Source organism: Silurus aristotelis (genome assembly GCF_946808225.1).
Source record: "Silurus aristotelis genome assembly, chromosome: 24".
In the NCBI taxonomy this organism is placed as follows: domain Eukaryota; kingdom Metazoa; phylum Chordata; class Actinopteri; order Siluriformes; family Siluridae; genus Silurus; species Silurus aristotelis.
In genome coordinates this window covers 19,388,817-19,407,019 of record NC_139597.1, presented here as the reverse complement: position 1 = coordinate 19,407,019, position 18,203 = coordinate 19,388,817, and the positions used below count along the sequence as shown (strand labels likewise).

The 18,203-nt window shown below is 35.1% G+C and overlaps 1 protein-coding gene across 7 annotated transcripts in view; it reads left to right on the top strand.

The window, feature by feature from the left end:
- Nucleotides 1-7,791: 7,791 nt before the first annotated feature.
- The window catches only part of abcc9 (ATP-binding cassette, sub-family C (CFTR/MRP), member 9), a 39,822-nt gene continuing 29,410 nt past the window's right edge, over nucleotides 7,792-18,203 (top strand). For 5 of the 7 annotated variants that reach the window (XM_083527856.1, XM_083527855.1, XM_083527851.1 and 2 more), the window contains exons 1-2: nucleotides 8,366-8,632; nucleotides 13,326-13,493. In XM_083527856.1, coding sequence (XP_083383982.1) covers nucleotides 13,349-13,493 — 145 coding nt within the window. In that variant the 5' untranslated portion in view covers nucleotides 8,366-8,632; nucleotides 13,326-13,348. Of the gene's footprint in view, nucleotides 7,906-8,365; nucleotides 8,633-13,325; nucleotides 13,494-18,203 lie in introns of those variants that run through there. The other 2 variants (XM_083527852.1, XM_083527854.1) reach the window with 2 other exon arrangements.

The window sequence follows — 18,203 nt, the reverse complement described above, 5'->3', positions numbered from 1 at the left end:
CTGGAATATTTTGCTGATTCATGATAACACTGATGGGAATAGTTACTGAAGATGAATACGTTTAAAAGTGTTATTTAATAACATAATAATACAGTACATCTATAATCAAACTTTTGAGTTGCCATTTTGAGGTTCTCTACTTAGTGATAAATATACTGTACGGATTATAGACCTCTTACTTTTCCTCATTGTGTTCACTTACAAAAAGGTACCAGATGCAGTTGTAATTGACTGAAACACATGTACTTAAATACTTCACTAAGATTACAGTCTAATAGAAGTCAAATTGTTTTGGATGTAAAGGTTTGATTTTGTATGTTAAATTGGCTTTTATATGTATTATTGTAGCACATGCCTTTATCTAAATCACACCCAACTACAGGTTTACACATATTCAGGCATGGAGCAAAGCAGCTGAGGGTTATGAACTCATGCCCAAGGGATCAGCAGTGGCTTTCTGAAAATCCAGGGATTTCTGCTCTTTCACTTTCCAATGTTAGGATTACAAAACGATGAACCACACAGTGTGAAAACAAAGTAGATTTATTTTCACTTACATTTATGGCATTTGGCAGATGGCTTTATCCAGGGGACTAACAATTATCTCCCTTTCCCAAATCAATTCAATTCAATTTGTTTATTTGTATAGCGCTTTTAACAATGAACATTGTCTCAAAGCAGCTTTACACAGATACTGTGGTGATTAAAGGTAAATATGTTCTTTGTAAGTAAGTTTGTCCCTGATGAACAAGCCGGTGGCGACTGTGGCAAGGAAAAACTCCCCGAGATGGCATAAGGAAGAAACCTTGAGAGTAACCAGACTCAAGAGGGAACCCATCCTCATCTGGGTTACACCGAATGTCCATTTGTGGCAGGTATACGATGCTGTGGGGTTCAGTGATGATGATCAGAAGCTAAATGTATTCCTGAGTCAGTGTAGGAGACTGTTGACATTAACTACAGTCCAATCCATCCTCAAAACGCCCGTTCTTACTCCGGAATTTCATGGAACCACCCAAGGTGTTGATGAGAAACCGTCCCAAGCTGCACAGAAGTGTGAAGATCCACGGAGGGGAGAGGGGCAGGAACAGTGGTCACTGGAGCCTCAGGAGCATGTTTAACTCAAAAGAGAGAGAGAGAGAGAGAGAGAGAGAGAGAGAGAGAGAGAGAGAGAGAGAGAGAGAGAGAGAGAGAGAGAGAGAGAAGAGGGTGACGGAAAGAGAAGGATATGGATTATTAAGTGTACCTATTGTTGCATGAGAGTTAAAGTCACTGTGCAGTTTGGACTCCGGCAAGACTCGCTATGGCAGCATAACTAAAAGGGAGAACCAGAAGGAAACACAGACATGAGGATCTCTGGGATAAGAGACGACCCACCACACCACCATCAACAAACCTGAGTGAACACGTGAATGTGAGGGGACGACAGCATACAAATATCCCAGTTCACCAAACACTCTATATCAATGTTCCCTCCAGATCTGAGCCTTTACCTGAGAAAAAAATCTACTGATCAAAGACACTTGACTGAATAAATGTGTTTTCAACCTCGACTTGAACACTGAGACTGTGTCTGAGTCCCGAACACTGATTGGAAGGTTGTTCCATAACTGTGGGGCTATATAAGAGAAAGATCTGCCCCCTGCTGTAATCTTCATTATTTGAGGAACCAACAGATAGCCTGCACCTTTTGATCTAAGTAGGCGTGGAGGATCATCCTGGTACAGAAGTTCACTCAGATACTGCTGCGTGAGAGCGTTAAGTGCTTTATACGTCAGTAGTAGTATTTTATAATCAGTGTGAGATGTAATTGGGAGCAGTGTAGATGATTAAAACAGGGCTGATGTGGTCATATTTTCTAGATCTAGTGAGGACTCTTGCTGCTGCATTCTGAACTAACTGAAGCTTATTTCTGCACTTACTCCAACACCCAGACAGTAAAGCGTTACAGTAGTCTAATCTAGATGTTACAAATGCATCTACTAGTTTTTCTGCATCCTGTAACGACATCATATTTCTAATTTTAGCAATATTTCTAAGGTGAAAGAAGGAGATCCTGGTGATATTATTCACGTGAGCCTCAAAGGAAAGATTTGGGTCAATAATCACACCAAGGTCTTTGACAGCCGTACATGCTGAAACAGAAACACCATCCAGAGATGCTATGGAATTAAGAAAGTTTACTTCTAGCTGCATGTGGTCCTAGTAAAAGTTCTTCCGTCTTATCTGAGTTGAGCAGAAGAAAGTTATCAAGCATCCACTGTCTCCTCAACATTGTTAAGCTGATCACTCTCATCCGACTTTGCTGAAATATACAGCTGTGTATCATCAGCATAGCAATGGAAGCGAATCCCATGTTTATGTATAATTTCACCCAGAGGCAGCAAATATAAAGAGAAAAGCAGTGGGCCTAATACAGATCCTAATCCAAATCCATAGTAGGTTGTGTCTCATCCAAAGAGTATTCCCTGTTTCCCAGGATAAGCCCTGGATCCATCTCATCATGACCCTAATGATTTTGAACAGATCATTCATCTAGACAGCATTTTGATCCTCTTTGTCCTCCTTTCACTTCACATTTCTGGTCACTAGATGTCGCTACAGGCGAGCAAATTGTTTTCTCCCAGGTCCTCACAAATTATCGTTTTTCTCGAACAGTCCTTTATTTTTTTTCCCCCTCTAGCCCGCCTGATAAAACTCATGAAGGACTTGCTAATGAAGTACTTGTGCATGGATTTTCCAGAAAAGGGCCTGGGAACTCGCTCCTCTCTAAACCTGTGGTGCAGAGATTTAAAGTTGTTGGTGTATCTGGATATCTGACCCTGACTTTTCCTATTTCTATCTTGCTATAATTCTATTTCATTAAACTGTCTGTCTCATGACGGTGAAGTCTGTGCAGTCTGTGTTTGGATCTGTGATGCTGAACGTTGCCACATATGGTACTGATAGTGCATTCCTCGCTGTTTAATGAACTTTCATTCCTTCTTGTTTGACAGGAAATCCAAACATTTTTTTTTCTTTACTCCTTTTCCAAGTTGCTGTGGTTCCATCATTTCATAGCTTTCTTCACATTCTCTGACTCTTACCACCTAAAAAAACATGCTAGAAAAGACAAGAGGTGTGTGTGTGTGTGTGTGTGTGTGTGTGTGTGTGTGTGTGTGTGTGTGTGTGTGTGTGTGTGTGTGTGTGTGTGTGTGAGAGTGTTTTACAGGCTCTATCAGTGAAAAAAGAATTGTAAAATGATATAATGTAATGAAATATCTCAGATTAGATTATTCTCTTGTATATATACTGGATATTTGCATATTTGTGTCGTTGTTGATTGATTGAAGCTGATATATCCTCCTCAGTGGCGTTAGAGAGGTCAGACTGTTCCAGACAGAATCACTGATGGATGTGGGACATACTGTAGGAGCAGTGTTCGTTTACACAAAGACACAGACACACTTTCACATACGTGGCCACTTCACCTGCTTCACAAAGTTTCTCAGGGACACACCAGGCTTCGTTGTTTCGAGTGTTTTGCTGTCTGGGTCATAAATCCTGCTAGAAACCATTAAGTGAAGATCATTTGTAATGCATTTGTAAAGCCAAGTCATCAACAGGAGGTTATTTCCCGTTGCCTCTGGTGAAACTCAAACATTGTTGTCATCTCTTCTCACAAAAAAAAAAAACACTTGGCCTTGTGAACAAATAATCTACAGAGTAATCCAGGAGCAGTAAAACACAGACAATGGATTTCTTTTAGGTTTCGTCACTCAGAAAGTGTTTCTGAGTATAAGTGCACAAAGCAACACTATCCAGACAAAAGCTTGTGGACACTCGACCATGACACATGTATGTATGTGCTGATAACCTCATTCAGAAATCATCCCTCTTCTTCTGTGAAGCCTTTCCACTGGATTTCTGGGACGTGGAAGTCTGGAGTTCAGGTAGTGTTCCAGTTCCTTATAAAGGTGTTCAGATGAGGTTCTTCTTTCACTCCAACCTTCACACAGACAAACATGTCATCATGTGTACAGGAGCATCATCATGCTGGCACACTGTTCAGAATTGTAAAGCCGAAGTGTATTTAAACGTGTTATACAATTTTGTTACATCAAAATGTTTTGCAGCTACAGTTTAGGGAAGAACTGCATTCAAACTCTGATCAGAAACGTTCAGTCCAGATTAAATAACAGTCAGAATCAATGGCAGTAATAACGAAAAGCTCTGAGCTGTAACTAGTAAAAGTGTCTGAACAGACTGGTCCATCTATCCAGGGAGATGTGTTTGTTTTCTCAGATAAGCCCCTCAACAGCTTACATGTGTTTCATTTTCCTAAGACGATGATGACGCATGTTACACATGTCATCTGATGAGAATCTGGAAAGTTCTCAAAGTTTCTGGGTTTGAACCCTGAACCCTGCAGCCCAGTTTGAGTCTGCATGGGTATCACCAAAAGACCCTTTGATGGGTCACACATGGTCCGCTTCCTGTTTCACTTCCTGTGTCATTGGAAAGAGGAGTTCGAACTTAAGAGGGGATGTGAATGTCTGCACACACACAAACACATGCGCAGAATCCCAGCTGACCTGTTGACCCTTTTCCCTCCTCCGACAAGCACCCTTGCTTCCTTTAATCACACACACACACACACACACACACACACACACACACACACACACACACACACACACACACACACACACACACACACATACACACACAGAGCCTTGTGAATACACAAAACTCTGAAAGATTTCATCTTTAGTAGAAGTCCCCAGGCAATTGATGACCCCTTTGACCCCTGTCCCTGGAGGCCAATTCTCTCTGTGTATCTCCCATACTTCGTTTCCATCAGTTCCACCACACTAGACTTTTTTCAGACTTTGTGAGTAGTGATACACTGCCACAGGAAGAGAATGGTTTAGTTTCAGATTGTACTTACATTTCAGACTCATCACTTTACTGTTCTCATTCCTAATAGATGATCCGTCTTTTACATTGAGAACTTGTTCAGGTCAAGAACATCATCATGATCATCAGGAGCGGGAAAGAAAAACTATGGAAATATGTGGATTCTTTTTAAATTAAGTGCGAATAAAGTGTTGAGATCTATTGACTTTAGTCTTGTTTATTGCCAACTAGTGACTCAGCTGATCAAGCAGCCAGGGGAAGTTCATTTCACCATTGAGGTGTCAGGAAGGAGAAGAACCGTGATGCGTACATCGAGAGAAATCATACACCTGATCATTTCATTTTGTGTGTCTGAACAGCGGAAATTCGGATTCGAATTTCGAGTTCTGAATCGCTGACTCGTGTCTCTTCTCATTTGATGAGATTCAGAATCTTCATGGTTTTGATTAAAGAAAATGAAAGGATCTGGATTTAAAAGGAACATTCTGTAGGTACATTAATGGCTCATTCTTGCAGTTTTTTTTTTCAAAGATATTAAAAGAACGCACAATGCCACTGATGTGAAACCAGAAAAAAAGAGCAAACTTTTGAGTAAAGTGCAAATGGAACTATAATTCCCATGTCTCAGTTATTTGGCAGGGGTCATGATGAGGGCATGGGAGCACTGGATTTCTCCCAGTGGCAGCATGTAATAAAAACTGAAATGCTACAAAACAGTGTAAAAAATGTATAGGTATTTATAGAAGAGGCTTTATTATTATTATTATTATTATTATTATTATTATTATTATTAATATTATTATTATTATTATTATTATTATTATTATTATTATTAATAATAATAATATTATTATTAATATTATTATTATTATTAATAATAATATTATTATTATCATTATTATTATTATTATTATTATTATTATTAATATTATTATTATTATTATTATTATTATTATTATTATTATTATTATTATTATTATTATTAATAATAATATTATTATTAATATTATTATTATTATTAATAATAATATTATTATTATCATTATTATTATTATTATTATTATTATTATTATTATTATTATTATTAATATTATTATTATTATTATTATTAATAATAATATTATTATTATCATTATTATTATTATTATTATTATTATTATTATTTTCTGTTTATGTATAAACCCTATAAATGTACGATCTGTTACCATTCAAACATTACCACAATTCTGCTACAGCATTTCTAGAAATCTAGAGTGTAAAAGGGAATAAAATGCTCCTGTTCTCACATCCGTTCTTCACCTGACCAACATTGAATGTGACCCACTGGCTCCGTTCTTCTACAGCGCATCCTTCATCCAACTGTCACAATCACGCGGACTGAGCACCAGAGAAAAGAGGAGGAGGGACGAGGAGAAGGAGGATGAATGGAGGAGAAGGAGGATGGATGAGGAGAGGGAGGAGGGATGGAGGAGAAGGAGGAGGGATGGAGGAGAAGGAGCAGGGATAGAGGAGAAGAAGGAGAAGGAGAAAGAGAGGTCTGGTATGAAAAGCCTCAGGGGCCAAAACATTTTTATTGTCCATGTGAAATAATCTTTATACATGCAATTATATATACAGAACCAGTCAGACGTTTGGACACACCTTCTCCTTCAGTTTCAGTTTCATTGTACATTAATATTGAAGAATCCAAACTATGAAAGAACACAAATGGAATTATGTGGGAAACAAAAACATCTTAAAAAAACCTGCAATATATTTTATACTTTTAATTCTTTAAAGTAACCACCTTTAGGTCTGATGGCTGCTGTGCACACACTTGGAATGTTCTCAGTCTGCATCATGAGGTTGTCACCTGGAATGGTTCTCCAACAGGCTTGAGAAGATCCCAGAGGTGTTGAGTGCTTGTTGGCTGCAGAGAAAAAAATTTCTGCCTCACTGGATTTAGATCAGGTGCTTCTAGAGACCAGGTCATCAGGTTATGCTTCACAATGGGAACCACACATTCAGAAACCATCCAATTACCATCTGCTTGTCTAATAAAGACAAAAGACTCCAAATCTACCACTAATCTAATGTCTATTTATTGTGTTTCTTTGCCAAAGTTCTACCCAAGTAATAATTTTTTTACATAATTTGACTATGAAGATCTGATACAGTCTTCTCTGAACAAGGGATGATGAATGAATGTCTGCCACATGAACTCTGAGAAATATTATTTTTAAATTGGTGTTTTTTTGAGGCTGGTATTTCTAATAAACTTCTCCTCTGCAGCTGAAGAAGCTCTTGGAGATTTTTCAGATTGATTTAACTTCATTTCTTAAAGCTGTGAAGGATGTTCTTCTTTTTTCTTAACTAAATGTTGCTATAATATGGATTTGTACAGTAATACCAGTCAATAGCACTAATAGCTTACACTTTCCTCTGCACACACAACTGATGCGCTAAAATACATGAAAGATGCAAGAAATGTCACAAATGAACACCTGTCTGATCTAAAACCATTCCAGGTTACGACCTCGTGAAGCCGATGAGGGAACGCTTTGAGTTTGTCCAACTGGAATCAAAGAGAAATGAAGCGACTGTGGACAACTGAAAATATAAAACATATTCTTGGAATGAGCAACATATATAAATAATTTATTCAGCATCAATAAATCAGATCTTTGTTCATTTATGTAGTTTATTTTGTGCACAAAAGACAGCCATATTCTTTATGAACTGCTCTGCTGAACCACATCTGTACTGAACTACATGTCTGTCCAGAATCAGTCCCATTCTCAACACCAAGCCAATAGACTTTCAAAATCTCCCACCGACCACATGCTCCAACACGATCCACACGCCAAAAGCAGTCACGTGTTTAAAATGGGCGGGACGAAAAAAAAAATTCACCAGCCAACCAGCACCGGTTTTGACCCTAAGGGCCTTCCACAGCGTGTACCCGTGGAGGACAGGACGCAGCATCTGCGCGCTGAGAGTGAGGAACACCACCGGGACCTGGTGGAGGTGAGTGTCCAGGTGTTGTGGATGGAAAGGCTGTGTGTCTGATCAGAACAGATGCAGCGTAATTTATGCGTTCCGACACACGGATCCGTTCAGGCTTCATATGAGCTGCAGCACCGCGGCTCAGGGGCAAATACAGGAGGAACCGGAGATGGTGGAGGAACCGGAGATGTTGGATAAAGATGGAAATGTTCAGATCGTTTTGTCTGTGTGTGTAGTGGAGGTGGTGATTGTGTTTCTGTGTGTAATTGTGTGCATGTGTACGTGTGCACTTGTCTGTGTGTACATGTGTGTAGGTGTATATCTCATCATCTACACAATCTCCATTCTAAAGAGTGAAGTCAGGTGTCATTGTGTTGGTAGTGATGCTTCTTACCTGTGTGTTCGCGCGTATACCTGTTTAAACGGCGGCTCGCACGTGTGTGTGTGTGTGTGTGTGTGTGTGTGTGTGTGTGTAGGTGTGTGTGTCTATATATATGTGTGTGTGTGTGTGTGTGTGTGTGTGTGTGTGTGTGTGTGTGTGTGTGTGTGTGTGCAGGGGGCGTTGGTGCTTGTGAAGGTACTTGGTTGTAGTTGCTTTGCCCCCACTTGGCTCAGTGCAGAAACCCAATAGGAGGCACCGCGAGCGGCTAAAAATACCCCTGTGTACTGTGGTGTGTGCGACATTCCCCTTCTGCCTCCACCAAACCCCGAGCTCTGGGAATGAAACCCTGTTCACCACTATCTTTCTGTAAGTACTCATCTATCTATCTATCTATCTATCTATCTATCTATCTATCTATCTATCTATCTATCTATCTATCTATCTATCTATCTATCTATCTATCTATCTATCTATCTATCTATCTATCTATCTATCCGCTCTTCTGAAGCTTCTCTTGAGCTCTGGTCCATCTGCTTCTGTGTATGTGTGTGTGTGTGTGTGTGTGTGTGTGTGTGTGTGTGTGTGTGTGTGTGTGTGTGTGTGTGTGTGTGTGTTGTCATCCAGCAGGAGTACACTGATTTTCTTTTCGAGTTTGATGTGAGAGAGGTTTCAGTAGACGTGTCTGTGCTTCAGCAGGTTTCAGGCCATTACACAGCCAGGCGGTGTTCAGTGTTCAGCACTTTGATTTTGTGTCTGAAGGAATGTTATGGTTTTAATTTATAGTCAAATATGAATAAATGTAAATACATATAAGAATTAAAGCACATGCATTTATACTACAGACTTCTGAGACTTCCATAATGGTGCAGTAGCTTGGATACAGAACAGAACAGATACTATACTATACTATACTATACTATACTATACTATACTACACTACACTACACTATACTATACTATACTATACTATACTATACTATACTATACTACACTACACTATACTACACTATACTACACTACACTATACTACACTACACTATACTATACTACACTATACTATACAACACTATACTACACTATACTATACTCTACTCTACTTTAGTATACTATACAACACTATACTACACTACACTATACTATACTATACTTTACTATACTATACAACACTACACTATACTACACTATACTATACTATACTACACTACATTATACTATGCTATACTATACTACACTACACTATACTATACTATACTCTACTTTAGTATACTATACAACACTATACTACACTACACTATACTATACTCTACTTTACTATACTATACAACACTATACTACACTATACTATACTCTACTTTACTATACAACACTATACTACACTACACTATACTACACTACACTATACTACACTATACTATACTCTACTATACCATAAAACACTATACTACACTATATTTTACTATACTATACAACACTATACTACACTACACTATACTACACTATACTACACTATACTCTACTTTACTATACCATAAAACACTACACTACACTATACTCTACTACACTACACTATACTATACAACACTATACTAAACTATACTATACTATACTTTACTATACTACACTACACTATACTACACTACATTATACTATACTATACTCTACTTTAGTATACTATACTACACTACACTATACTACACTACACTATACTACACTATACTCTACTATACCATAAAACACTATACTACACTATACTTTACTATACTATACAACACTATACTACACTACACTATACTACACTACACTATACTACACTATACTATACTCTACTTTACTATACCATAAAACACTACACTATACTCTACTACACTACACTATACTATACAACACTATACTACACTATACTACACTATACTATACTACACTATGCTATATTACATTATACTACACTATACTATTCTACATGATACTACACTATACTATACCACATTATACTACACTATACTATACTACATTATACTACACTACACTATACTACACTATACTATACTATACTATACTATACTATACTATACTATACTATACTATACTATACCACATTATACTACACTATACTATACTACACTATACTATACCACACTATACTATACCACACTATACTACACTATACTATACTACACTATACTATACTATACTATACTATACTATACCACATTATACTACACTATACTATACCGCACTATACTATACCACATTATACTACACTATACTATACTACACTATACTACACTACACTATACTATACAATACTATACTATACTATACTATACTATACTTTACTATACTACACTACACTATACTACACTACATTATACTATACTATACTCTACTTTAGTATACTATACTACACTACACTATACTACACTACACTATACTACACTATACTCTACTATACCATAAAACACTATACTACACTATACTTTACTATACTATACAACACTATACTACACTACACTATACTACACTACACTATACTACACTATACTATACTCTACTTTACTATACCATAAAACACTACACTATACTCTACTACACTACACTATACTATACAACACTATACTACACTATACTACACTATACTATACTACACTATGCTATATTACATTATACTACACTATACTATTCTACATGATACTACACTATACTATACCACATTATACTACACTATACTATACTACATTATACTACACTACACTATACTACACTATACTATACTATACTATACTATACTATACTATACTATACTATACTATACTATACCACATTATACTACACTATACTATACTACACTATACTATACCACACTATACTATACCACACTATACTACACTATACTATACTACACTATACTATACTATACTATACTATACTATACCACATTATACTACACTATACTATACCGCACTATACTATACCACATTATACTACACTATACTATACTACACTATACTACACTACACTATACTATACAATACTATACTATACTATACTATACTATACTATACTATACTATACTATACTATACTATACTATACCACATTATACTACACTATACTATACTACACTATACTATACCACACTATACTACACTATACTATACCACACTATACTATACCACATTATACTACACTATACTATACTAAACTACACTATACTACACTATACCATACTATACTACACTATACCATACTATACTATACTATACAATACTATACCACATTATACTACACTATACTATACTACACTATACTATACCACATTATACTACACTATACTATACTAAACTACACTATACTACACTATACCATACTATACTATACTATACTATACTATACTATACTATACTATACCACATTATACTACACTATACTATACTACACTATACTATACTATACTATACTATACTATACTATACTATACTATACTATACCACATTATACTACACTATACTATACTACACTATACTATACTATACTATACTATACTATACTATACTATACTATACTATACCACATTATACTACACTATACTATACTACACTATACTATACTATACTATACTATACTATACTATACTATACTATACCACATTATACTACACTATACTATACTACACTATACTATACTATACTATACTATACTATACTATACTATACTATACTATACTATACTATACCACATTATACTACACTATACTATACTACACTATACTATACTATACTATACTATACTATACTATACCACATCATACTACACTATACTATACTACACTATACTACACTATACTATACAATACTATACTATACTATACTATACTATACTACACTATACTATAATATACTATACTATACTATACTATACTATACTATGTCTGACACAACTGTCACTGCTAATACTACTACAAATACTAATATTAACTACTACTACAATTATCTACTACTACATATTATACTACTGTTATTACTATTACTTTTAATACTACTGTTATTACAACTGTTACTACTTCTATTGTTATTAATACTGTTATTACTACTACAGTTGTTACTACTACTTTTTCTACTACTATTTTTATTACTACTGTTATTAATACTACTTTTACTACTGTTGTTATTACTACTGTCATTACTTATACTGTTATTAATAGTACTGTTATTAATACTACTACAATTTTTACTGAAATGTTACTACTTCTACTACTACTGTTACTAGTTTCTAATATTACTGCTATCACAATTACTGCGACTATAATTAATACTATAAATATTTCTATAATTGCATAGCCTACTGCTGAAATAAAACTAGTTATAATAAAAACAATAATAATAATAATAATAATAATAATAATAATAATAATAATAATAATAATAATAATGATAAGAAGAAGCAGAAGAAAAAAAAAAACATTGTATAGTGTGACATTTCTCTGTGTGAATTGTGAAATAAATTGAGATTATATGCTACATATATATATATATATAAAACAAATATTATTTATTTTTAAGATCACAGCTGGTGTGTTAGAGGACTGAATAAAACTCTCCCCTTGTATGTTGTGGAATCTGTTTTTCAGTTTAGTTTTTCCCAGTGGGATATCTTAAATGGCACCGTTGACTAATTTTAGGTTACGATGTAACTGGTGCTTTCACACAAAACCTGCCGACTTTATATCCTGCTGATGTGAACTTGGCTCTGGAATCGTGGTTAAAAATAAAAACAAAATCAAGCAAAAAGAATGCTACAGAATAAACAAATAAATAAACACGTAACAGCTGTAGATTCAAGAGAATAATTTCCGATAGCATTAAACCACTGTTGCTGCTGCTATGGATTTATTAGTACCTGACTTTACTGACACCCCTGAGGCTGAACTCAAACCTCCACATGTCTCTTTCTGATGATTCTGATTCTTTCTTTCACAGTAATGTATCTGTTTTTTGTTCATTGTGAAGTTCAGTGACACGTCACACAGTTAATGTCTGAAGGTTGTGTGTTTTCTCTTTTAGGATCTTAGCCCCAGTCCGGCAGCATGTCCTTGTCATTCTGTGGTAACGATCTCAACGACTCCTACAGCGTCACCAAGGGAGTCCTGAACAACGGCTGCTTCGTTGACGCGCTCAACCTCGTTCCCCACGTCTTCTTGCTCTTCATCACCTTCCCCATCCTCTTCATTGGTATGAAATCATTTTACATGATTTATTAGCCGACTGTGCATAAAAACACCAAGCCATTGTATTGAGAGGATTATTTTAGTAAGAACATATAAAGTACCATCAGGATACTGCCATATCCCAGACCCTTACAGATATACGGTGTAGAGTGCACTTTAGTTTGTTTGGTTTCATAACGAGGGGCAGCAGTAATGTTCCACTGAGCGTTCAGCTGCCATATGTTTCTCTGGAAGATCCCACAAAGCTGCTGATGCTGATCTTCTGTATAAACAATAGTTACATAAATAATGTATCAAAACACAAAAAGAGCCTCCTGCAATACATTTAATGAAATTGACAGTTTTAACATATGTTTATATTGAGCTTCTTAGCATAATATCGAGTTTACCATCAACCACAGACCAAAGGGCATTCGTTTTTACATTTCTGCTTTATTCCAGATGTGAAACTTTATTTTCACAGTTTAACACACTTTCAGCTTCTTATAAAACTCGCCAAAGATGTTCTTCAGTAGTTGGAGATGTCTTTCTTGGGATCCAGTTCATCTCGGAGCAGTTCAGTAGGATGTAGGTGCGGTGATTGGGCAGGTCGTTCCATGTTGGATTTCACTCCAGACTCTAAATAACACTTTCAGAACTCATCGTCTTGTTGTACGGTGAAATCAGTTCCAATGAGCCGCAGTCCAGACGCAATGTCATGCTGTTGAAGTACGGAATGGGAGCCATGTTGGTTCAGGATTCCTTTCACTTTCTGGAATAAGTCTCCAACCTTTCCTGCTCCAGAACAACCCCTAACCATGAAGCTTCCACCTCCATGTGTACTGTGGGGGTGAAGGAGTCTGATCGCATCTTCTCTCCTGTTCTCCACAAGTTCTTCTGTTAGAGACAGAAATCTCACATTTGGACAACTTTCTTTCTAGAAAATGCAGGTCAGTATGAGAATGAAGATCTTAAGCGGCTCTGAGACTAAAATACAAGACCAAAAAAAAAAGCATGAACGAATGCTAAATGTAGCAGGATTTAGCAGGATCCTGTATAAGGGAAAAAACGCTGAGGAAGATTAGTGAGCAACCTCTTTTTATCATCATGACACAATCTCAGGCCGCCATATCTTTAGGATTCTTATTCCCAAAACGTTCTAATGAAACTCGAAACTGTTCAGTGAGCCACATTCAGGAAGAGAGACAGAAATAGAAAAAATGCCTGTGTAAGAGCAGACGTGTGTGTGTGTGTGTGTGTGTGTGTGTGTGTGTGTGTGTGTGTGTGTGTGTGTGTCACTACTGGATGTTTACATGATATTACACTTAATGGCAAATGTTTGTGGACACACCAGACCGTCTCGCCAGAAATCAGCGTCTGATCTCAGTAATGTAGCAGAATGATCATTAAGCTCCACCACCACACCCCAGGCTCTAGTGGAGAGCTGTAGAAGAGTGGAGATCATTACATCAGGAAACAGTGTGAATTAATGTGGAATGAGACGTCTAACATGATCATATACCAGACATAACAGCAGATGGACATAACTTTGTGCCGTGTAGTCATTCTGAGATCCAGACACGAGACTAGCGTTAACACGGTCTCTGAGAAAGTAGCAGGGCAGATGAACACACTCGGAGGAGAACATTAATCAGTCTCGCTGAGTAAATTGTGTCAGAAATAAGGCTGTGACATTTCTTTGATCGTGCAGCTTGTTTGTGGTGAAAGAAAGCATGGTTTCCTCCACCCTGCTACACATGAAGATAAAAGTGTAGAACTCAAACAATAAATGGTTTTTAATTGTAATATTTATTTAATACATTAGCACTATCCCAGAATACTCCGAATCTGATTTCCCCAGCAGTCTGAACACATTCCACCACCATCATGTGTATCGATATTTTCCTTTTCGTCTGTGTCAGCACACACACTGCCATCAACAACAACAGCTGCAAGCTGTGGCACCTCCATATCGGTTTGGCTATTGCAAACTCCTGGTAACGTGCCCTAACAAAGACAGCGTGGGATTTTCTGTGTGCGTGTTTAGATCGATTCAGCAACACACTGAAGTTGGGTGAGGTGCAATCTTCTGTCAACAATGTACATGAATGAGTAAGAAGGTGTGCAGCCTGCAGATGGAGCTACAGTTGCCTCCTCAGGTGCAGTCCATCAACTGGAGTTACTTTTGAGCAAACATTTTTGTATGTAGTGCATTATTAATTTCAGATCAAACTCTCATTAACTCTAAAGTGTAAATTAGATTAGATTAGATTAGATTAGATTAGATTAGATTAGATTAGATTCATCTTTATTGTCATTGCACATGTTATGGTACAAGGCAACGAAATACAGTCAGCATCTAACTATAGATGGTCAGGTTGTGATATATGATAAATATAAATAAATAATGATAAATTAATGAATAATATATTAATATGAATATAAAGAAACAGTACATAGAAAAGGGGATTATATACAATCAGTACAATTATAGATGCAATAAAGTGCAATGAAGGAGATATTGTATAGATGTTGTATAGGGTGTTATATTGTATAGATATTGTATAGGGTGTTATATTGTATAGATATTGTATAGGGTGTTATATTGTATAGATGTTGTATAGGGTGTTATATTGTATATTGTATAGATGTTGTATAGGGTGTTATATTGTATATTGTATAGATGTTGTATAGGGTGTTATATTGTATATTGTATAGATGTTGTATAGGGTGTTATATTGTATATTGTATAGATGTTGTATAGGGTGTTATATTGTATATTGTATAGATATTGTATAGGGTGTTATATTGTATAGATATTGTATAGGGTGTTATATTGTATAGATGTTGTATAGGGTGTTATATTGTATATTGTATAGATGTTGTATAGGGTGTTATATTGTATATTGTATAGATGTTGTATAGGGTGTTATATTGTATATTGTATAGATATTGTATAGGGTGTTATATTGTATAGATATTGTATAGGGTGTTATATTGTATAGATGTTGTATAGGGTGTTATATTGTATATTGTATAGATATTGTATAGGGTGTTATATTGTATATTGTATAGATGTTGTATAGGGTGTTATATTGTATAGATATTGTATAGGGTGTTATATTGTATAGATGTTGTATAGGGTGTTATATTGTATATTGTATAGATGTTGTATAGGGTGTTATATTGTATATTGTATAGATGTTGTATAGGGTGTTATATTGTATATTGTATAGATGTTGTATAGGGTGTTATATTGTATAGATATTGTATAGGGTGTTATATTGTATATTGTATAGATGTTGTATAGGGTGTTATATTGTATAGATATTGTATAGGGTGTTATATTGTATAGATATTGTATAGGGTGTTATATTGTATATTGTATAGATGTTGTATAGGGTGTTATATTGTATATTGTATAGATATTGTATAGGGTGTTGTATTGTATAGATGTTGTATAGGGTGTTATATTGTATAGATGTTGTATAGGGTGTTATATTGTATATTGTATAGATATTGTATAGGGTGTTATATTGTATATTGTATAGATATTGTATAGGGTGTTTTATTGTATAGATGTTGTATAGGGTGTTATTTTGTATATTGTATAGATGTTGTATAGGGTGTTATATTGTATATTGTATAGATGTTGTATAGGGTGTTATATTGTATATTGTATAGATGTTGTATAGGGTGTTATATAGATATTGTATAGGGTGTTATATTGTATAGATGTTGTATAGGGTGTTATATTGTATAGATATTGTATAGGGTGTTATATAGATATTGTATAGGGTGTTATATTGTATAGATATTGTATAGGGTGTTATATTGTATAGATATTGTATAGGGTGTTATATTGTATATTGTATAGATGTTGTATAGGGTGTTATATTGTATATTGTATAGATATTGTATAGGGTGTTATATTGTATAGATGTTGTATAGGGTGTTATATTGTATATTGTATAGATATTGTATAGGGTGTTATATTGTATATTGTATAGATGTTGTATAGGGTGTTATATTGTATATTGTATAGATGTTGTATAGGGTGTTATATAGATATTGTATAGGGTGTTATATTGTATAGATGTTGTATAGGGTGTTATATTGTATAGATATTGTATAGGGTGTTATATTGTATATTGTATAGATGTTGTATATGGTGTTATATTGTATATTGTATAGATATTGTATAGGGTGTTATATTGTATAGATGTTGTATAGGGTGTTATATTGTATATTGTATAGATGTTGTATAGGGTGTTATATTGTATATTGTATAGATATTGTATAGGGTGTTATATTGTATAGATATTGTATAGGGTGTTATATTGTATAGATGTTGTATAGGGTGTTATATTGTATATTGTATAGATATTGTATAGGGTGTTATATTGTATATTGTATAGATATTGTATAGGGTGTTATATTGTATATTGTATAGATATTGTATAGGGTGTTATATTGTATATTGTATAGATGTTGTATAGGGTGTTATATTGTATATTGTATAGATGTTGTATAGGGTGTTATATTGTATATTGTATAGATATTGTATAGGGTGTTATATTGTATATTGTATAGATATTGTATAGGGTGTTATATTGTATATTGTATAGATATTGTATAGGGTGTTATATTGTATAGATGTTGTATAGGGTGTTATATTGTATATTGTATAGATGTTGTATAGGGTGTTATATTGTATATTGTATAGATGTTGTAT